Below are 22,801 nucleotides of genomic sequence, written 5' to 3' on the forward strand. Positions count from 1 at the left end.
CAAAATACTCCGCCCAAACCAACAACTTGGTACTTAAACTGCTTTGGGTAGCTGGTGTTGTTTTACAGTAGTGTTCAGGTGAAATGGGAGACTTTGACAGAGCCCAGCTGGTGACATCGCCTATAGATAAAAATAATTGGCTTAGTAAGGCGTGGAAACAAGATAATTAAGCCTTGAATCCAGATTATTAAGGCATGACCTTACTAATTTGTGGCCATGACTTAATTATCTTGTTCCCAAGTCTAGGCCATTCATTAGGATCCCATTCCCACGCATTAATATGTTGTGGCCACATGCTATTTTTATTCATACAAGATGTCACCAGCAGGGCTCCGTAGACTTTAGATAAAGTAAATAAATTGAATGTCATTTCTGTGCGCAGACGTGGTAGAATTGTGTATGGAGTGTTGAAAAGCCTCATAATTCATAATTTGGGGCAGTCGTGGGCTGGAGTTTAGGGATCTGGCCCTGTAACCGGAATGTCGCCGGTTCGCTCCCCAGGGCCGACAGTCCATGACTGAGGTGTCCTTGAGCAAGACACCTAACCCCCAACTGCTCCCCGGGTGCCGTGGATAGGGCTGCCCACCGCTCCGGGCAAGTGTGTGCTCACTGCCCCCTAGTGTGTGTGTGTTCACTAGTGTGTATGTGGTGTTTCACTTCACGGATGGGTTAAATGCAGAGGGGAAATTTCCCTGGTTGTGAGATCAGAAAAGTATCACTTAACTTAATTCAGAGGATCCCAATTCAGAGGAGACCCAAATTTCCTTATAGGCATGATGCAGGCTATGGAATGAGGTGTGAGTTTAGAGGTCTACTGAATCAGTATGTGACTCTGGGAAGGTAAAACAGTGACCTCTGAGAAACGCTGCGCTCTTGAACCACTAGGTGCCTACCCAACATCACTGCTCTGACTCAATACAGCACAGCCCTAATGTCAATGTTTTGGTCAATGCATCAATAAGGTAGAGAAACAAAAACACTGGCAAAGAAAATGTATAAATGTATCCCTAATGAGTCATGACCCTATTTTGACAATAATTAATTAGGACACAATTAGGACGCTTGTACGTCTAGACGTGCAGACGCGTTACCCTCAGAGCTGATCAAGTTCTTTTCCTCTTGCGAGTGGAGCTCTCCTTTCATACTGAGATGAAATCACTGGAAGCGGATGATGTACATAGCTGTAGTTTACCACTCCTCCTTCATTGTCTCCATCTTCATCCTCTTCCTCATCCTCCAAACACTGACTGTCCCCTTCGGATCCTTCTTCCCCCTCTCTGACCTGCCCATTCATCCTCATTCTCTTCTTGCTGTTGTTGTTCCTCACCGAAGCCTCCAGAGCCTTCTGTTTGCGGTAGAAATGTGAGAACTTGTTGAATATGATGGTGATGGGTAAGGCCACCACCAGCGTGCCTCCGAGGATGCAGCCGGTGGCCGCGAGCTTCCCTGCCACCGTGACGGGCACGACGTCCCCATAGCCGACCGTGGTCATGCTAACTGTACCCCACCACCAGCAAGCAGGTATGGTGTCCAAACCGACATCCTCCTCATATTCTGCAGTGTAAGCCATGCCAGAGAAAACAGACACGCCCACCGCCAGGTACAGCAGCAGGATGCCCACCTCTCTGTAACTGTGCTACAAGGGTAAACATGAAGCAGGGAAGACAGTGAGCTGTTTGAATTCATGTGTGATACTTCCAGAGATGTGCCAAAATGACAAGTCTCGTTGGGCCAGATGTCATCTTATACTGAGAAATTCTAATGAGAGATGACCATAAGAAATTTTGGGCTAAATGTGGGTGGAAACATAGATTAATTGTTGTGTAAACAAAACTGAGTGTGAAATTTTGGTTCACTCAACATGAGCGGATGTTAGGTTCAAAAGTTCCACAAACGCCACTGAACTTCCAAAACGTTTTTACTGAATCTTATATGTAAATTCTTGAAGAGAACATCATTTGCTTGGGCCCCACAGTGAGAGACAAGAAACTTACTCAATGTAGGAGCATTCATTAGCTCTCTGAAGAGCCGTTGTGATAGATGGATGCTTACCTACTGCATGTGGCTTTAGCCAGAAATTCAACAGCTCAGAAATTCCAAGCAAAGCCCATTTAACTAGGCTTGAAGTTGTTGTGCCACTTTATGGTCACCCAACAAACCCCAAGGAACAACAGTCCAGACGTAAGGTTAGTTATTTTCATCTGCTATCATGTTTATCATCATCTGTGGGTGCCGGTTCAAATCCCAGGACTGACTAGGTAGGCAAGGCACTTAACCCCTTACTGCCCCAAGTGGTGCTGCTCTGCTGGCGACACTTTGCTGCTCCCAGAACGGGCATAGTTAGGCAGCAAAATGATGAATTTCCCTTGTTGGACAAATAAAGCACATGACATAATTTTGGAAAACCATGAATTGCCCTACGGAGAACAAGCCTGTCATTAGCCCATTTACATAATGCAAGGTAGTCTGGCTAAAAAATAAGTTCTCCCAGAAAACTCCCAATTATGCGTGTAGATGTGTGTTACGTGTTTTGAGTACAGTAAAAACAAATATTACCTCTTATAAGAGAAGACAGTTTTATGAGCTTATGACAGTTTTTCACTAGCTAGCTTTGCTTGTCTTTTTTATTGTGCTATTTATGTCCAGAATACAGACTAGAGGAAATTGGGGTGGGCTTTAAAGGGGGCATATTCTTGTCCCTAGACGGGTTTTCTCACTACAAGATCATATCTGGCCCCAGAAGACTAACATTTTAGTAAATTAATGTGTAGAAAAGTTTGACAGCAATAAAAAAAAAGACTACTCAAATGCATTTAGGACAGTGTCCCATGGGGACATTTGATTGGGCCCTTTGGAAAGTTACCCTAACCCCACCCCATCACCCACTGACAGAACAAGCACATTTTTATACTATGACATACATGCAACCTATTAAATTCTTATCTATCTGTCAAAATTGTGTTTTAATATTTTTGTAACAAAATATTGTGCAATGTTATAAAATAGCTGCATTTTTAAAAACCAGATTTGACACCTCCCTGACCTCTTTATGTGTATACTGTTTGTCTTTTTGGTCATCGTCCCACCGCAAAGACTGCACTTTGGCCCCACAGACAAAAGGTTTAGGCATCCCTGCTATAGTACTAACTGGTTTCCAGCATTGAGTGAAACCATACAGTGTCAGAGAAAGTAAACCATGGTATAATGTTCACGCCCTCCTACTCAAATGTTAATCACTCTCAATAGTCACCTGTTATTATGAGGTACCAATACATATCTGCGACCCTGATTATTTTTAATCTATTTTATCTAGCAGAATTCCCAATACCTGGAAAACAGCACACATAACTCCACAAAGGAGGTGATGCCGCTGATCTTCATAACTATAGACCCATCTCAAAATTGTCATGCTTAGCCAAGCTCATAGAAACCTTAGTAAATGATCATCTCAAGGCATTTCTGCATAGAAATGAAATCTTGGAGTATCAATCTGGTTTTAGAGAAAAGCACAGCATAATCTCTGCAGCTACTCTCATCTTAGACGATCTTTTCAGTGCCATCGATAAAAAGAAATATTGTGCAGCCATTTTCATTGACCTCTCTTAACCCTTTGATACAGCTGATCATTCCCTACTCTTAAAAAGTCTAGAAAACATTGTTTTTCGATCTCAGGGCTACTAACTGGATTAGAAACTCTCTCTCCAATAGACAACAATGTGTGGCCCTAAGACAGAACAAATCAGAGCTTCTTCCAATAACAAAGGGGGTCCCTCAAGGTTCGATCCTTGGACCAGTATTATTTAATATTTATATAAATGACATTGCCACCTCAATTGTTGACTGCAGAGTACACTTATATACTCATGATACTGTTCGACTGACTATATTGGTACTGCAGTATTCTTTTAATGTCCTGCAAATTAACTTTTTACCACAATAAACTAGTTTTAAAATGTTGATATAACTAAATTTATGCTGTTTTCCAGAGCCTCTAACATTGATTTTAGCACTTTTAAAATCACAACCTTGACATCGAAACAGTCAGTGAGTACAAATACCTTGGCATATCACCAAAGAACTTTTAAGCAACAAAGTTAACAAGCTTACCTGTAAACTGAGACAAAAATTTGGCTCCCTGTATCGTAACAAGGCATGTTTCCAAAGCACACAAGGAGAAAGATCATTGAAGCAACATTATCACCTGTCCTGGATTATGGTGACGCATTATACAGATATGCACCTGCAACTACTCCTAAATCTCTAGACTCTGTATACCATGCTTAAGATTCATTACTGGTGACCCCTACAGACCCATCACTGCATACTATATGAAAAGATCAGCTGGTCATCTCTGTGCGTCGGGAGCCTCACTGGCTTGTTTTATCTATAAATCGCTTACTGGCCATCGTACATCATAGAAACGCTCAGTGTAAACAATGCAGTTTAGACTCGTTCCAGTGACCGGATCAGCCTTCAGGTGCCGAGATTTTTACAGAGCTGGGAAAATCTGCTTTTAGCCCCAGCACCAGTGGCTGGAATTCACTACAGGAAACTCTAAAACTTCGGTCTCTGGTGTCACATGAACATTTGAACAACCTCCAATCAGCCTGACGCTGCTTTATTTGATTTAACTTAAGTTTTAATATGATTTTTAGTATGTTTTAGCTGTGTCTTAGCTACTGTTTCACTTTTTACTTTTATTTCTTCACTTTTTATTTATTTTATTATTCATTTATTTTATTATTGTCAATTTATTGTCTTACATCAATTTCTTTTATTTCACTGATTTATGTTTATGTATTTCATATATCCATAATGCTGTTACTTGATAAGTTGTTATATTGTAATTGTAATTGTTTATCGATTTAACAGTTTATTGGTAACTTATTATTATTATACATTTTTACTGCCTTTTTTTTAACAACTTTTCAATCCGATTCCTGTATTATTTGGCGACATTGTAAATCGGGGTCTCCCTCAACGTATTCTGAGTTTTAATAAAGGTTGACTGAGTGCTGCCCAATTTTGCACACTTCATCTCACAGGCACCCATAATTGTCTATTATTGATAAGGAAAGGGGGACTACGCCATTCTTCCTACACAATGAGAGCAGAGTCAGTTGTGTGCTTGTGAATGCTTGACGCATTCAACAGAACACAATCTTCTTAAAATTGGTCTTTCAAACCACTTCTGACACATTTTCATTTCATACATTCTTAGAAATAAAGGTACCAATCTGTCACTGCACTGGGGTGGAACCCTCAAGGCTCCATCTCAGTACCTTCAGTCAGGGAACATAACTGAACCATAATCCACTGAAATTATCTGTTCTAAGCTGTACTGACTCCACACCCCGCCTCGCCTCCAGGCTTTTATTCTACTGCTCTGTTTTAAAACATTCGGTTATGAAAAGGTACAAATACCAACTTTTCACCCGGAAAAACTAATTTAAGGTACACAGTCAGACCTTAAAACCTCGGGTGTACCTTTGAGGGAACATTTACACTGTTTGTACATTGATGAATGAAAAATGTCCCTGCACAGAACCTTCATTTCTAACAGTGTTGTGTAATGTACTTCCAAGAGAAACACAGTATCAGGGAGGGTTAATGACAGTGGCCTGGTCCTGGAGAACTACCTTCCTCCAGCGCTTAGTTCCATTCTGTATCCAATAAGCAGTCCTGCCCCTCACATAACTCTATTACATCTAATCTAGCCAATCAGGGACTTGGGAAAAGGTTGATTATCTGGAGCAGGTGAGGTAAACTGGCTGGAACTAGGTTGTGCAGGAAGGGCACTCTTCAGGGGATGGTGGGAGGGAGATATGATCCATTATATAACTGGTTAACATTTGTTTGATTTGACTGTGAATACCTGTATAGTCTAAGCAGACTAGGTCCCATTACTTTTAGGACGGTATGTCCAGGTGAGATTATTATTATACCCCTGATGTATTTTGATTACCCTACCTTTAATGTAGCGCCCAGTGACCTCAGCCCTGTTGAATGTCGGGCCAGCTTCAGCACCCTGAAGATTCTCATCAGCCTGAGGACCTGGACAAGTTTCCCCAAGTTCCCAAGCTCAGATTCGCCACCAGCAAGTAGGTCAAAGAAGAGCGTGATGTAAATGGGCACCACTGAGACAATGTCAATCATGTTTAGCGGAAGGAGGAAAAACTTTCGACGGTTTGGGGCTAGAAGCATCCGTGTCACCACTTCGAAAGTGAACCAGCAGATACAGAAAATCTCTAAAGCTTGCATGGTTGGGTCCTCAATTTGCTGACCATTCTCATCATACATTTGGTACTCTGGGATGCTATTGATGCACATGGTGGCAATTGACATTAACACGACACTGATGGAAAGTAAACTGAAGAGCTTGCTTGGGATGGAATATCCTGGGTTTTCCAAGGTCAGCCACAGGCACTTCCGAACATTACCACAACGCATGTCCTGGAAATGCTGAATGTCCTTGTTGAGGTCAGATATCTCATCCACGGAAGTGTCCACACTGCTCACATCGCTCTCCTCATCCCAGGACTTGTGATGGCTCTCCAGCTTGCGATCATGGTAACGATAACTACAGCAACTGTCCAAGAAGAACTCGTTGATGCCCCAGTACTCGATCTCCTGGCAGAAAGAGAAGACGCACAGCTCTTCCATGATATGCAGCTTTCCGGTCTGGTAGAAATGGAGGACGTAAGGGAAGAGGCCAGGGTTCCGGTCGAAGTAAAACTCCTTCTTCTGAACATCATAGTCATCACAGACCTGCAGAATAGCTTCCTCTGTGTCACAGGACAGAAGGCGGCACAGTCGCGTGTCTGGAAACTTCCGGAGCATGCTGGAGCAGAAACTGTGCTTCAGGCCACCCACGTTGATGTTCACCAGTCGATCCTCTGGATCCTGGTCCCACCTGGGGAGATTCCTCTTCACCATGCTGCACCTCTCTGTAGAAGCATAAACCACAGCCTGTCAGAGCTGCATAAATACAGATATAATCCAAATCAATGTATTTAGAAGGTAGGCTATACAGGGTGATTCAAAAAGATTCATCCGGTTTCATAATGATTTATTTCACTTGTAAGTCGTTACAGATCAATGCAGTGAACTGTAAACGGTTTAAATGAGCATAAAGTTTATTATGTAATTGTGCAAGGTCTCAGTCTGAACCTCCTCCAGCTGTACAGACGACATCAACACCACAGTCAAACTCATCCCGGGCATTGCTGCACTCACGGATCTTTCAGCGCGATTCCGGAGATCATCCAGTGCTGTGGAACCAGTGCCGAACACTCTGAGCTGCTGGAGCTTCACTGCTGATGAAAATCCCGCTGCACAGTTCTGACGGATTCACTCTTATTGACATGGAGAACGCAGAACGCTCTGCTCAGGGGTCTCAGCTCCTCTCAGACTGAAGGAGCCAGTCAGAAAATCTATGACCCTCTCTTACAGTTGGAGTGTGATTGGTTCCCCAGCGCCTCATGTTTGTAAAAGTTTTTGAAATCTGATGAATCGTTTTGAATCACCCTGTATTTTAGATCTTGTAAAAACTATGCCAGGCAGCTTGCTGAAAACTGGTAAATTTCACAGTAATGTCATTAAAACATGCTGGTGTCAAATTATTAAGAGATGACTTAACATTTAGAATAAATTAGATAACAGGTTTTTGTACATAATTGTGGAAAAAATCAGAGACCACCATTAATATATTTAAAGTCCAGTCAAAATGGTCATTAAGTACAAATTATTCCAACTTATCAGGGGATTTTTCGGAGGATATTAGCTATAAGATAATCAACTTGCATAATGAAGAAGAAAGTGAGTACAAAAAAGGAGCTATATCAGAAATTGGAGTTCAAACAATGAAAGATACTAAACCCTTGTGTGGTCTTGATGTGTTTGTGACTCAGTGGTCTCGTGGACCCACCATATTATTCATTTTAAATCAATACAGCCAAAACAATTTATGTAAAAATAACAGATGTTTTAGCAGCTGTAGCCAGTCAGCAGCCTCTCCATGTTGTCCACCCTCACACACATACACAAACACACACATACTAACAGCAGGCCATGTGGGAGGAGAACAGAGTGAAGGACACAGCACCTCCACACTTTTACTCCCTGCGGGTTCAGCCCAGCACCACATGTGGAATACAAATGTGTGGGTGGTGAACAGTGTGAAGACCTGAAAATGGGTTAAAATGTTCTTCACAGAAAATGAGCAAAGGCCAAGGAATCTAAGTTCGAAATAGTATTTTTTTCTTTTGGTAAACATTGAAATTGGATCCCAGAGATTTGAACACCACACAAGGGTTCTCTTTCATCTCTGAGAGAGAGGAGAAGATCAAGCTGCTTCAGATCTGAAAACATCCACAGGTGTTTGTCCATCCTTCCACTGTGAGAAGACCACTCAGCGATGTGGGTCTGAAAGGACGTGTAGCAGATCAAGAAGAACCTCGCTGAGAAAAGGAGACGGACACATCAAACAAAGAAGCTGAACGATGGACTGACCACCCCAGAGTCCAGACCTCAACACCACTGAATAGGTTTGATTACTTCAGAAAATCATCAACCAGCTTCTTGGACTGAATTCTTGAGATGTGGAGGATTGTCTGTAATTTTCTGTTAAACATGTTTTCTGATTTTTTTTCCTGACACTGACAAATGGATCATTTTAACTCTTTACTTGCTGTTTTGAGTGGAAATTAAACGGATGAAGGGTGGTCTCTGACTTTTGCACAGTTTTCTTGCGAGACAAACACAGTGTACAAAACATTAGGGCTGCATGCGTTACAACAGGTGTTCCTAATATGTTGTGTATAGCCACTTGTGAGTTGTGCGCACAAATTTTGGGCTTGTTTATATATAAATGTCTACACAACCAACAAAAGGACACACTGACTGTTGGCAGTTTTAGGTAAATCTCCTGCTGGGCAGCAACAGCAGCACAAAGAATGACCATCAACAGTAACTTGGCTTGTGTCGAAGAAAATGTTTTCACATTCTTCTTTGCATAATCGTGTCCATGAATTATGGATGACACTGGCACAGTCCCGATGTGTGACATCATCTGCATTAGCTTTATACATGTATTTATAAATGTCAGCATATATTGTGTACTTTAATATAATAAATTAAATATATTTCAGTGCTGAGAATGACCCACCACCCAAATAGTACCTGCTCTGTGAGGGTCCATGGGGGTCCTGACCACTGAAGAACAGGGTATCATGCAGAGAAACAGATGGACTACAGTCTGTAACTGTAGAACTACAAAGTGAAACTATATGGTGCTGAATTAATGGACAGAGATATTCGGAGATGTACTTAATGAACTGGCCAGTCTGAAGTTGATTGTCATGACTGAAGCGCAAACCTCTACATCAATCATTTCAAATGGTTCTCTGTAGTAGAGCTAAAAGTATGTCTTGGGCCCATGTTCTGCATTTATAAGGCACAATTGACCTCACTCTCTCTGGGGGGACAGGAGGCCATCCCTGTCCCCCCATCACTCCCCAGCACAATGTTAGTCAGTGCAGGCGTCTGTTAGCTGACATAACAGAACTGGAGTTTAGCGCGTTCGGCTGTCCAATGATATAGTGTCAATTTGAAAAGATGCGGTGCAGCTTCACAGGACTCGGAGGAAGCCTGTGTTTGAGTTTGCCCTCCTAGTGCCGGTGGTATCATGTGACCGGGGGGGTCCTAACTAGTGGATGGAATTGGACACGACAAAACTAGGGAGAAAAATAGGAATAATAATAGGAAAAATAGTGTGTGTGTGTGTCTGTGTATATGTGTGTGTGTGTTTGTATGTGTGTGTTTGTATATATGTTTGTGTTTGTATGTGTGCGTGTGTGTGTGTATATATATATATATATATATATATAAATAATGTATGTGTGTGTGTGTGTGTGTGTGGACAACATGGACAAGCTGCTGACTGGCTACAGCTGCTAAAGGAGAACCCTATGCTGAACACATTTTAAACATCTGGTATTTTGACATAAACTGTTATGACTCTATTGATTTTAAAAACAATAATATGGTGGGTCCACCAAACCACCAAACAACTAATAAATAAACTACCACTTGCTTGTCTGTTCTGCACCGTTTACTCAGTATAAATACATATCAATGATGGTTCTGATTATTATCTAATCAGTTTATACACAAACAGAATCAGGTGATTCGTTTGTGTGTGTGACAGTAATTCAATATGTACCAGCTGTAGACACCAAAACACTTCTGACTAGGAATAGCTAATATGGCAGAAATACAATATCACAAAACTTTAAGATATTTTCTCGATGCACAATTTTATTACTATAATTAAAAGAATCAATGATGTGACAGACAGACAGATAAATAGACAGACAGACAATGTATTGATCCCGAAGGAAATCTCACAAATTTAATAACTACTATCAAAGACATTTTTTACTCAGCATTTCACTTACTGCACTGCTCTAACCCAATTAAACAGCCCTAATTATGGTCCTCCTATAATGAAACGTGCAACTGGTCAGTGTTTTAGATGTACCGACGACATCCTATATGCTGTGATGTAATTTATCACAATAATCACAAATATCATTATATTGCCCAGCCCTACTTCTGACCCCATGGGACCAGATAATCATACCCATGTGTACATTTCCTCGAAGTGTCTCTCTTTACCCTAATGTATACAAGTCAAATCCCGACTGGAAGGTTATGTTAAACTTACCTTAACTAGTACTGAACTCGACCAGCTCTTAAAACCCATGTCACCCAGGATATTAGAGTTACGTCCTTGGCAAAAGGGGTTCTAAGGGGCCTTTTTGGTGCTACATAGAAGTTCATTAAAGAACCATGTGCAACAGGTTTTCCATCATAGAGAAGAATCAAGTATCCGTGCTAAAAAACAGTTATGCATTACAATGGTTTTATATACAGTCACTCAAATCACATCCTCTACAAAGACTTCTGCACATTTTAATACATAGTTACTGTTTATTTACTGAATCTAACGTCCTGGAAAAAATAAAGCATAAAATGTGGCCGGTGTGCAGGTGATGGGACACTTTGTATTTCATTTATATTTCATTTAATATGATTTTTTTTTCCAATATGTTAAATTCAGCAAAGAAACTGTGCACTGACATGTCATATTTAAGTGTGTTCTTCACTTACTTATGTTTAAGCCCTGCCTTTAAAAAAGGGGGGATATATCCTCACAGAGTGGGGGTCCAAACGTCTGAGTACACCTTCAAAATCTTTAGAACTTTTGAAACATTTTAAACCAAGTAAAGTTGTGAGAAGTAAAATGAAGACAAACATTCAGGATTCTGTTCTATTTCTAGGTCAATATTCACATTTTAGCGAATCTTAAATTCAGATCGTTTTTGTGGAAAAAGGAAATTTGTTTTTCATATTCCTTCGACCGAAGCTCGACTTCAGACGACCCTCGGCTGGATTTGACCTGCTCTTCAGAGGCCTGTACACAAACCTGTGGAGCCCAGTTTGAGTGCACACTGTGATAAAATACTGGAAAATTCTGAAATTCAAATAAACAGATTCTACTTTTTACTTGTAGTGAAAAAAGATGAGCACATTAGAAATGCAATGCAAAACGGACACATTTTCACTCGTGCGCTCAGACTTTTGGACCCCACTGCACATTATAATTAACGCACAGCTGCTGTGCGTTAAAAAATATGATAATTTTTCTCCAATATGTTAAATTCAGCAAATAAACAGAAACCGTGCACTAAAGGTGTCATAAGTGTGTTCTTCACTTAGAAAACCAACATGGGGCTGTGCAAACTTTTGCATGCGACTGTTTAAGCTTTGCCTTTACAAAAGAGCCCTTAGAGATCCTTTTTTAGGGGTGTGTATTTATGTCTACACAGAATGGGGGGCCAAAAATCTGTCTACACAATGAAAATATTCAGAAATTTTGAAAAAACATTTTAATAGAAAAGTTATTCGAAGAAAAATGAAGACACGACTGTAGGGGGCAGTTGGGGGCTGGAGGTTGGGAAACTGGCTCTGTGACCGGAAGGTCGCCGGTTCGATCCCCAGAGCTGACAGCACATGACTGAGGAGTCCTCGAGCAAGACACCTAACCCCCAACTGCTCCCCAGGCGCTGCGGATAGGGCTGCCCACCGCTCCGGGCAAATGTGCTCACTGGCCCCTTGTGTGTGTGTGTTCACTAGTGTGCATGTGGTGTTTCACATCACAGATGGGTTAAATGCGAAGGTGGGATTTCCCCGTTTATGGGATTAATAAAGGTATCAATAAACTTAAGCCAAAACATTCAGGATTCTGCTCTATTTCTAGGTCAACGTTCACAGTAAAGCAAATCTGTGACATTCCTCGTCTTCAGACGACTCTCGGTTGGACTCGACCTACTCGTCAGAGGCTTTTGCACAAACTTGTGGATTCCAGTTTGAGTGCACACTGTTGTCGAAGTAAAATGCCACCAAAAGCTGCAAAATTCTGAAATTCATGTAAACAGATTCCATTTTTCGTTCAAACAGTTGAGCTTGTAATGAAAAAAGTGTCTCGTATTAGAAACGCAATGCAAAACTGACACGTTTTCACGAGTGCACTCAGACTTCTGGACCCTTCTGAAACACATTCACGGCTCGTAATTAACCTGACAACTTCAAACACCTCCCTCTGTCCTTGCTCCTGCGCGGCGCATGGCACAGCTGGAGCACAGAGCTCTGCACAGGTTACTACTTAGTACATCAGATTCAGCTTGAGAGGCTCTTCATGAGTCTGGTCCCAGCTGAGTCAGGCCTGGGACTGAGACCTGCTCTGCCCTTTTAGGTCTGTATTAAATGATAATTAAACGTGAAAGCTTGTAGAAACTAGACAGCATGCAAAAAACACTGCAAAAAAACCCCAGAGTGCACTTTTCTCTGGAGGACAGTCCATAGGCCCTGCACTTAAGGTACAGCTTAATCTATATTTAAAGAGAGGAGCTCTTTGCCATGTTGCTCTGAGGAGGACTGGGGGGGGGGGCGGGGGGCGGTTGAGGGGCTTGAGGGGGTGGGGGGGGGGGGGGGGGGCAGCAAAAGGGAAAAGTAAACAGCACGACACTGAGAGCGGTCAGTACTCACCCTTTGCGGCTAGTTTTGCGTTAAATTGGGGGTATTTCTTCCTGCTCACGACCTGGTCAGTTATTATTCTTTGCCACATTGTCAACCACTGGAACACGTCAGGTCACGGAATTAATCACATGTATCGTAATTATTGGCATATATGCGTGCATGGTTATTCAGGGTGTCGAAGGCGAGGCTGAAGTTGGGATTCCTGTTGGAATTCGCCCGTTCCACCTTAAATGCCGCAGCATTTCAATGCAACTGCTGGCGCATTTAAGGTGGAACGGAAAATTCCAAGAAAGAATCTTCACTTCGGCTTCGTGCTTTGATGCAACTCACCTCGCAGACGTTACGCCGCACGTGCGCTCTCCTCCTCCGGGTTCTCTCATGTCCCTCGGGCACCTCCGGCCACCGCTCGCGCTGCCTCGACGCCCCGAGTCTAATCGTTCGTCAGCTCGGTGTAACAGTTGTGTCCAGTGCAGCTTTGTTCGCAGACCCCCCCCCAACCCTCCCTCCGCGCGCCGACCACCTCTGACGGTAAACCGAGCGGATCTCTCTGTCACAGTGACGCCCTTCCCGCGCGCTGCACGGTGGATTCCTGCACGCGAGTCAGCGTTGGCGGCGCACGTGGCCGCTGTCACACCTACCCTGCTGGAAAATCCCAAAGAAACCACTAAAAGTTTCTGTTGGTTCCTGCTGGTGCCCAGTGCTCAGTAATGGTATTCTGTATTTCGCTGATGGGTTCCCAGCTGGAACTTCTGTTCATGTTTTGTTGTTGTTCCCAGAATGTTCTTCTGGGAATGTTCTCCACAAACATCATGTAATATTATCTGTGATGAGAACATTCTCAAAACAGCCTCCGAATGATCCGTCATGTTTTATACGAACATCATGTGAAATAATAATTATCCTTAATACGCTTTTTAGATATTAGATTAAAAGGTTATTAGAACTACTATTAGCCAACGCTCCCTGCTAGCTGGGTTGATATCGCTGTCTAATGGAACCTAATGGTTTAACAGGCGTTCTGGGACAGATTCCAGATGCATTTGATGAATTCTTAATTGGACTTTGTGAGTTCAGACCATGGTTTCTACATGGTGGTGGTAGTATGAGGGAAGACTGATTGAGGCGAACTTGGGCTGGAGTTCTGTGCAGCTTCTGCCTGTCGCTAGACCCCCTCATAGCTGTAGTAGGACTGATGCAGGACTGAGGAACAGGGGGAGATTGGGGGTGGTCGTCATGGAAACGGAAGGTGAGGATGTGAATTTATAGGGCGTTAGATTGGAGGAAGGAGTTATAGTTATAATATAACTTCGTTTAAAAGTGTTCTACAGGAAACTAGTAGTCTGTAATGGTAACCACTAAGTCAATTTTCAATACAAAGCAAAACCATCAGGTTTTAACACTAATGGCTCTAATAGTCTTAGAACTTAGCAGAGGTTAAAAACGTTTGCTTGTCGAGAAACAAAGTAAGAGATTTATGTTACTCTGTAAATCAGGGGCGGATCATGATGGGCACAAGGGTCTTTGGGGTGCCCCCCCAAACTGTTAACAACAAACAAAGATACAAAGACGGCCATTTATGCTATTTGTGTACATGTGCATTTTGAGCAATGCAAATTATTTTCATTTTAAAAAGAATTTTCATTTTTCGTTCTTTCTGATGGAAAAGTATGAGTATATAATTTTCAGTACTGGCCGATACAGAGTCTGATTCCATACGGAGTCTCTTGCTTTGAATGAAGTAGTTGTTAATATAAATAAGTAAAATGTACCTTAACAGTTCAATCATTAAAATCTAGCTGATTTTAAACGACATGCTATGTAGGTAATGTAGCTATGCTGCATTAGTGACTTTAGATCGAATAGCGCTGCGGTGGAGAAGACCAGTTTTGTTCTACGTCAGAAAAGCACTTCTGCTTTAAGTAAAGTATGTTTCATAGTTTTGATCCTCATTTGTTCACTTTCAGCATGTGAAATGCAGCCTCTACAGGCAGCTCTATCTCTGGACAGTATCCAGTAAAGCTGTTTCATTCATTCACTTATCACACCTGCTGAGAAACTGAGCAGCGCTGTGCACACTAGCCACGTTTATGTTGCAGCATATTAATAATAATCTGTTAATAATCTAATAGCTCATTCAGAATAGATGATGTCCATGTATACACCTTACACAGAGTAGATTAGTCCAGTCGAGGCCATTTGGAATACAGTTTCTATCCGATTGAACAAGGTGGGTAATCCTGTACATAATAGATAAAGAATAATATCCGTGTAAACGCCTGTATCTGATTACATTCCCTATCGGAAAGTTTAAGTCTGTTCTGATTGTGCGTCGCATCACAGTGAAAGCTTATAACGTTCAACACGGCAGAGCAGAAACTGGTCTGCAAGGAGACGAAGTTCATGCTCTGATCTTTAAAACACGGCGGTGGGACGGACGTCCAGTTTATGTGTCTCAGAGCACGACGTCTTCCTCTCTGCCTTCTTTAATAAGGACATGTGAAGGACGCTTTCCTGAGTCTGAAATATTTTTAAAGCAGTTAAAAACACAATCACTGCTCACTGCTGCTCATCTCACTCTGACTGGACTCACATGATGCTTGTTGTCATGGTAACGTCTACACTAAGCGGTTCTCCACCCATACGCATCATTTTAGATCGGATTACTTGTAGCGAGCATGTAAACAGAGATTTTCCATCAGATTGTTGAGTAGAGTGAGAATAAACTCCTCAGTCTGAATCTATAATTGGAATATATTCAATCAGATTGGCAAAAATGTTGGCATATAAACAGACACTGTGCACTGAAGGATACAGAGTAGGACAGTACAGTGAAAGTCATATTTATCTTGCAGTTCTGTTTAGTCAAACAGAGTAAAGTCACATATATGGACAAATGTTGAGATGTTTTTTTTCCTCCGCTTTGCTAGGCTGTGTGGCTCGCCCCATATTGGGGAAGTGTTTATGTTGTGTTTGTGTCATGGGCTAAAATTGCGCCATGCTTTTCTGGCAGCGATTAGCCAAGGTGTAATATTTAAAGTGACCAATAACTTGGCATCCCACTCTAACAATTCTGTCAACACATCGCTGAGTGAGCAGACCCTCGTTTACTGCCAGCTTGAGTCATTTGTTCCTTAGTGCAGCAGCGTACAGTAGGCGTACGTCACAAGTATCAGCTGGAATCGGATGATATCTTCAGTGCATTCTTATGAAGTCGTATCAGTGAGGCCCAAGTCTACATCATCACAGTTTTTGTGGACTTCACTGAACGTCAGATAAGTTAACAAATGTAAAAGTCAATTTTTTTTCTGTCAGCTTAATATCAGACGTTCAGTGAGGTCAGTTTTAAGTTAACCAGGTTGCTTACTTTTTACAATAAAAAGTTCCATCATTTTTAGTGTTAGAGGGTTGATTGAATGTAGACTAAAATTGTTTTATAACCTGAAATGGAGAAATCACTGAAGAAAAGGACGATAAATGGTTTTGCATATTAATGCAAACATAATAAGATGGATGTATTTTAATGATGATGTTTAAGCTAAAGTGTAGTAATAGTGGGCTTGGTCAGGTGCTGTTGATTTAATGTTATGCCCCTGAATTCACGCCCAAGCCTTCTTTTATATCCCCTTATATGCAGTTGTTGGAAAAGCAACCCACTTCATAGCTGGGTCAGGCTAAACATCATTTTGCTGTAAGTTTGTTAAAAAGTCTCTTCATGGAGAAGCGGATCACATTTGTTGATAAACTGTTGTTGTTTACGCCCCCTAGAAGAACATTCAAGGGGTCGGCCAGGTGTTTTCTGGCCAGCATTGAGATACTACCTTATTTCATCCAAATACAGAACCCCAGTTTAACCACATGCTAGAACTACAGTGCAAACTGAGGAGGATCCCAGGATCTCATGTTTGTCATGTAGGTCACACAAGATTATTATTGATTCTGGGTTTCTAAGATTACGCTAGGCATTATCTGCGCTGGGCAACTGAACTGCTTACTGTGACCGCTAGTGATTTCATATCAGAGATAATATATCATGTTTTGATAAGGGCACATATTCAAACCTCTCAGAACTCAGAGAAGGAGCACATCTGTAAGCAGCTGTAGGCCAGGTATTTTAAACCTTTCAACACTGAGTATTTAAACATAAATTCAAAAGAAAAACTGCTGGACAGGAAAGTAGAATGACTGCACTTTGTCTATTTTGCATATTTCATCTAGACACTTCACTCCTCACCAGCTGTCCTGAGACATGGACTGCTGAAAGAAAGAAAAAGAAAGAAAGAAAGACAGAAAGAAAGACTTTAAGTAACAGATACAGCATCACAGCTGCAGTACACGCATTGACACTGTTAACGGTTTTCTTTTTTTTTTTTTTGCACCTGATTTTTAGGCCCCCCGCGACCCTGAGGGAGAAGCGGCTTAGAAAATGGATGTATGGATTTTTAGGCTTGCTGGAATGCTTAAATTAAATGCTTAATTCTTTAAATAATTAATGCCAGCAGTAATGCATTCTGCCAATCCAGTGGGCCCCCTCTGTGCAAACATTTGGTGGTTTAGCCTGAATACAATCCTAAGACCTTGACAATTTTGTTTTCAGTGTTTTTAGGTCAAAACTACAAATTAGACTTTCAAAAATGCCACAGGAAAAAGAAAACGGACAAACAACAAAAGTGGTAAAGGTGGGCTGTGAAGATAGACTGGAGCTGTTAATAGAAAGGAAGCTCATTGTTGCAGTCATGCAAAAAACAAAACCTTGCATCTCCGTCATTTTTCACTTTGTTGCAGAATTAATGCTGAACAGAACAGATCTATAGAAGTGGTCCAAAATTGCTCTTTTAGTTACATTAACTTCAAAAGTTAGTTGTAAGGAGTAAGCGTTAGTTGGTTAGTGTAGTGGGTAACATCTCTTGCCTTCCATTGCTGTAGGCTGGGGTTCAATCCCTGCCTGGGTAAGTGCCCTACATTATACCAATATGAGTCCTTGGGCAAGACTCCTAACACCACCTTTGCAACCCTGTGTAAAATGATCAAATTGTAAGTCACTCTGGATAAGAGCGTCAGCCAAATGCCGTAAATGTAATAAAGTTTGGTTTCAGTTGTGAAACCTACAGCAAGCACTTTTCAAGTTTTCCCCTCATTAAATCTCTGTGTTAATGTTCTCTCGACGCCTGAAGTGTAAAATTTAGGCAAAAGGTGAAGCATAAAGTGCTTTGGTGTCAGCTAAGGACCCTTTCTAGGCTCAGCTTCTATCTTGCAGCCTGAGGAAAGGACAAATTGAACCCAGATTATCTCCATTATTTTACAACTGAAGTTCATGATCTAAGTTTTTTTTTTAAATCTATCTAATTTGTTACTCAGAAATAGTTCCTTATACAGTTTAACATTAAAGCCACAAAGTTCTTGAGAAGAAACAACATTCCAACATTACCCAATTCAATACAACATATTAATATGCAGTCATTGTGCTTCTATTCATATTCACAGCTTGCTGCACAATACAGATGACAACATGGGCATTGTGGTGCTTTTATAAAATAAAAGTAGGCATGTGGACATATTGGCATATTGTAATGGAACAAGGAGAGGTGAGGGGCCCAAGCATTAAATTATCAATAGGCCAAAAATTTCCCACTGGCATTCCCAAAAAAGCAAATGCAGAACATTTGGAGTCATGTGAAACACAGATATTATACATTGAGCTAAAATGATTTTAAAACCTTTCTTTATGCACACAATTCTTGAGACATCTCTTCTCTGCTGTGGCAAATCTTGCCTATTAGACCTGGCCATCAGTTTGGGGCATAAATTAAAAAACCTGTTCTTTTCCAAACAAAAATTTTGCAATTAAGTGATTACTGCAACTACTAAAAATACTGCAATACTATAATAAACTTGCTGTAGGTAGACATCACGTCACATCATTCATACCAAAACGTTAAGGTGCAAATTGTCATGGCTCGCTTATCTACTGAGATATACAGCGATCAGCCTTAACATTAAAGCTTCCTCCTTGTTTCCACACTTGCTGACCATTTTATCTGCTCCACTGACCATATAGGAGCATTATGAAGTTCTGTAGGAGCACTGTACTCCATCTGTTTCTCTGCATACTTTGTTACCCTGTTTTTCAGTGGTCAGCACCCCCACAAAACGGGTACTGTTTGGGTGGTGGATCATTCTCAGCACTGCAGGGGCACTGACCTGGTGGTGGCGTGTTAGTGTGTGTTGCGCTGGTCTGAGTGGATCAGACACAGCAGTGCTGCTGGAGTTCTTAAACACCTCACACCGCAGCTGGACTGACAATCAAAAATATCCAGCCAACAGCGTCCTGTGGGCAGCGTTCTGTGGCCACTGATGAAGGACTAGAGGATGACCAACACAAACTGTGCAGCAACAGATGAGCTGTCGTCTCTGACTTTACATCTACAAGGTGGACCGACAAGGTAGGAGTGTCTAGTGGAGTGGACACAGTGTTTATACCAGCACAAAACACACTAACACACCACCATCATGTCAGTGTCACTGCAGTGACTTAGCCTTGTACAGACCAAGCTCTATGACTGAACTTCACTTGGTTCAATCTTTGTGAAGAACAGACTGCATGTTAAATACATTCTGACAAATCTGAACATTTTTTGATCTCGGAATCCATATATAAGAGGACTGAGTAGCCTTGGAATAACATTGGCCAGTAGATATGTACTGAACAAAATTATGCTTCTATATTTAGGGAACAGCGCTAGGAAAAAATAGTTTATAAGTGGAGTAACGTAGGAGAGCATACAAAGAAGGAGCTGCAGGCCGTGGAGCAAAATAGTGTTCCTGGCTTTTCTGGCAGAGACCTGATCAGAGGTCGCAGCTTTAGCTGCCTGAAGAACCCTGAAGTAAGTAAAGATCAGCGTCATCCACACACATGATAGAAACATTGTCTCTACACAGATCACTCTCAGGAGGTGCTGATTTGTGCCAAAAAGACTCTTGCTGTAGCAAATAATCGAGTTTGAGAAAATACTGATGGGTTCATTCACCAAGACGATGATGATATCAGTCAGTGCAGGAATAGAAGACACAAGCCACATCAGGCAGATGAGGATGTAGGTCCTTTTCACTGAACAAAGCTGAGGGTGATGCAGTGGTTTACAGATGGCAATGTAGCGTTCCAAGGCCATTCCTGCTAGATTCAGTGGAGTGTTTTCTGCAGTTATTGCGGCAAACAGAAGCAGAAAACTGCAGACTGTGACATTCAAAAGAGGTACAGTATAAACCAGGACATGCAGAGTAACTGAAAGGAAGAGCATAATTATGTCATTGATGACCAGGTGAACGTACAGAATGTATCTGGTATTGGTGTAGAAAACTGGGTTTTTAAAAAAGGCGATCACAAAGATGCCATTGATGTAGGTTATGATGACACCCAACCCAACTGCAACCAGGTTCCTCATAAAAGCCTCTTCATCGAAAAGATTCTGGCTTGAGTTCATCCTCACTGAAACAACCTTTGGATGAATTATCTTGTTAAGCTGTTTAGCCAAAAAGAACTATTTGCTGAGCAATTACTGCTAAACATTCACAGAAGATACATTCAAACTACTTATTAAACAGAATTACAGAAGTGTTTGTAAATGACTAAAGAAAAGACTGATCTACTAGATATTGAGTCCAGCAAAGGCCCCAGCAGATGTTAAGCTGGTGCTTTTATACTGTTTCAGGCTCTGTTATTGTGGCTTGCTTTTCCCTTCTGGTAATGACGGAAGCAGTCAAACCAGGATGATAACAACATGACAAACACAACCATCATCTGAAGAGTACCAAGAAATTTCCATATTGAAATCTTCACATTTGTACTGAAACACAAGGCAATGAACAGCAGATTCTCATTTCACTGAATACAATGTTTTTTAATATACATTTACCCACACAGTAATCACTGGAGATAGTCATCTATTTTCTATATTTTTGTACAATCCTGGCATATTTAAGCTCCGTTCAGCATAGCAGCTTTAAACCAAGTATGTTTTTGACCTCTAGTGGTTCAACTCTGAAACTGCAATTTAAGGAAGCCTAGAGGATATTAAACTTTTAGTTCATGTAGGACATTTTATTCAGTATTTCACTGTTAAAAGTAATACTAATCTAACTTAACCAAGAATAAAATTGACTTGCATAGCCTACAGTATACAGCACAGTCCATTAGTATTTGGCACCATATAGTTTTTGTTGTTTTAGCTTTGTACTCTTTAAAAAAAAAAAAAAAGAGTGCCAAATGTCATTTTTTTATTTAAGGGATTTTAAATTTTTTATTTATGCACATGTAAGACATACACTATATTTTCAAAAGTCTTCACTCACCCATCCAAATCACTGAATTCAGGTGTTCCAGTCACTTCCATGGCCACAGGTGTATAAAGCCGAGCCCCTAGGCCTGCAGACTGCTTCTACAGACATTAGTGAAAGAATGGGTCGCTCTCAGGAGCTCAGTGAATTCCAGCGTGGTACCGTGATCGGACGCCACCTGTGCAACAAGTCCAGTCGTGAAATTTCCTCACTACTAAATATTCCACAGTCAACTGTCACTGGGATTATAACAAAGTGGATGTGTTCTGTTGCACCCAATGTGACCCAGTGTCCTATATTGAGATTCACAGCCAGTTAAACTCTCTCTTGCATCACTTCCTCCCAGGAACAGGCATGTGTGTATTTAGACAGGATTTAATGCAAAAAAAGTGGGAAACTGGAACAATACGAAACACAGAAAAACACTCAGTATACAAAGCATATGTCCACTTAAATCATATAAACATTTCCTTTTATGTATAAGGTGCATTCGGGGGTTAATTTCAACTTAGCAGTCATATTACATGAGCTCAGATTGGATTTTACTATATTGACACATACGGCAAATCAAAATGGCTCAAACTTACTTCAGTAAATCACACACAACTTTGAACTTACTCATATTGCCACTCAAAGGGACAGAAAGGAGTGGGGTGGCTTTGGATTGGCAGAGACACACCATGCTTTGCTTGCCTCATGAGAAAACACTTCCTGTTCATTTCTTCTATTTACTTATTGGCTCAAAATAGCGAACTGTGCAAACCTGCGCCCCCTATAGGCCTGTAGAAACAACAACATAAAAACGGCTCCAGTACAGGAAGTGATCAGGCCCTGAACGACAGCAACTCAACCACAAAGGGGACGGCCATGTAAAGTGACAGAGCGGATGCTGAGGCACATAGTGTCACCAACTTTCTGCAGAGTCAATCACTACAGACCTCCAACCTTCACGTGGCCTTCAGACCAGCTCAAGAACAGCGTAGTGAGCTTCATGGAATGGATTTCCATGGCTGAGCAGCTGCATCCAAGCCTTACATCACCAAGCGCAGTGCAAAGCGTGGAATGCAGTGGCCGCAGCTGGACACTGGAGTCTGGGTTTGGCGGTTGCCAGGAGAACGGTACTTGTAGTGTAAAGTTTGGTGGAGGGGGGATTATGGTGTGGGGCTGTTTTTCAGGAGACGGGCTCCGCCCCTTAGTTCCAGTGAGAGGAACTCCTAAAGCTTCAGGACCAAGAGATTTTGGACAATTTCATGCTCCCAACTTTGTGGGAACAGTTTGGGGACGGCCCCTTCCTGTTCCAACATGACTACACACCAGTGCACAAAGCAGGTCCATAAAGACGTGAATGAGCCAGTTTGGTGTGGAAAAA

The 22,801-nt window shown here is 41.6% G+C and overlaps 2 protein-coding genes across 3 annotated transcripts; both read right to left on the bottom strand.

The window, feature by feature from the left end:
* Positions 1-635: 635 nt before the first annotated feature.
* si:dkey-43k4.5 (potassium voltage-gated channel subfamily S member 2) lies at positions 636-13,551 on the bottom strand. 2 transcript variants are annotated; one of them, XM_017711663.2, is made up of 4 exons: positions 13,432-13,457; positions 13,111-13,198; positions 5,971-6,947; positions 636-1,636 (listed from the first exon to the last, which is right to left on the bottom strand). In XM_017711663.2, the coding sequence occupies exons 2-4, from the start codon at positions 13,187-13,189 to the stop codon at positions 1,094-1,096; spliced, it is 1,599 nt and encodes a 532-aa protein (XP_017567152.2). In that variant the 5' UTR covers positions 13,190-13,198; positions 13,432-13,457; the 3' UTR covers positions 636-1,093. The 2 variants fall into 2 exon arrangements, with proteins under 2 accessions (XP_017567152.2, XP_037391012.1); XM_037535115.1 differs by lacking the exon at positions 13,111-13,198 and having other exon boundaries at positions 13,432-13,551.
* A 6,101-nt stretch (positions 13,552-19,652) lies between these two features.
* Positions 19,653-20,579, bottom strand: LOC108435667 (odorant receptor 131-2-like). The gene has a single exon (XM_017711665.2). It carries the CDS (start codon positions 20,577-20,579, stop codon positions 19,653-19,655), a length of 927 nt encoding a protein of 308 aa, XP_017567154.2.
* Positions 20,580-22,801: the final 2,222 nt, after the last annotated feature.

Source organism: Pygocentrus nattereri, chromosome 26, assembly GCF_015220715.1.
Source record: "Pygocentrus nattereri isolate fPygNat1 chromosome 26, fPygNat1.pri, whole genome shotgun sequence".
In the NCBI taxonomy this organism is placed as follows: domain Eukaryota; kingdom Metazoa; phylum Chordata; class Actinopteri; order Characiformes; family Serrasalmidae; genus Pygocentrus; species Pygocentrus nattereri.

Bases quoted from the DNA above. Each gene is read 5' to 3' on its own strand.
- si:dkey-43k4.5 (XM_017711663.2), bottom strand. From the start codon at position 13,189: ATGTGGCAAAGAATAATAACTGACCAGGTCGTGAGCAGGAAGAAATAC. The intron at 6,948-13,110 runs GTGAGTACTGAC...ATGCTTCTACAG, and splicing joins CGCAAAACTAGCCGCAAAGG to AGAGGTGCAGCATGGTGAAG. The intron at 1,637-5,970 runs GTAGGGTAATCA...TTACCCTTGTAG, and splicing joins CACTGGGCGCTACATTAAAG to CACAGTTACAGAGAGGTGGG.
- LOC108435667 (XM_017711665.2), bottom strand. From the start codon at position 20,579: ATGAACTCAAGCCAGAATCTTTTCGATGAAGAGGCTTTTATGAGGAAC.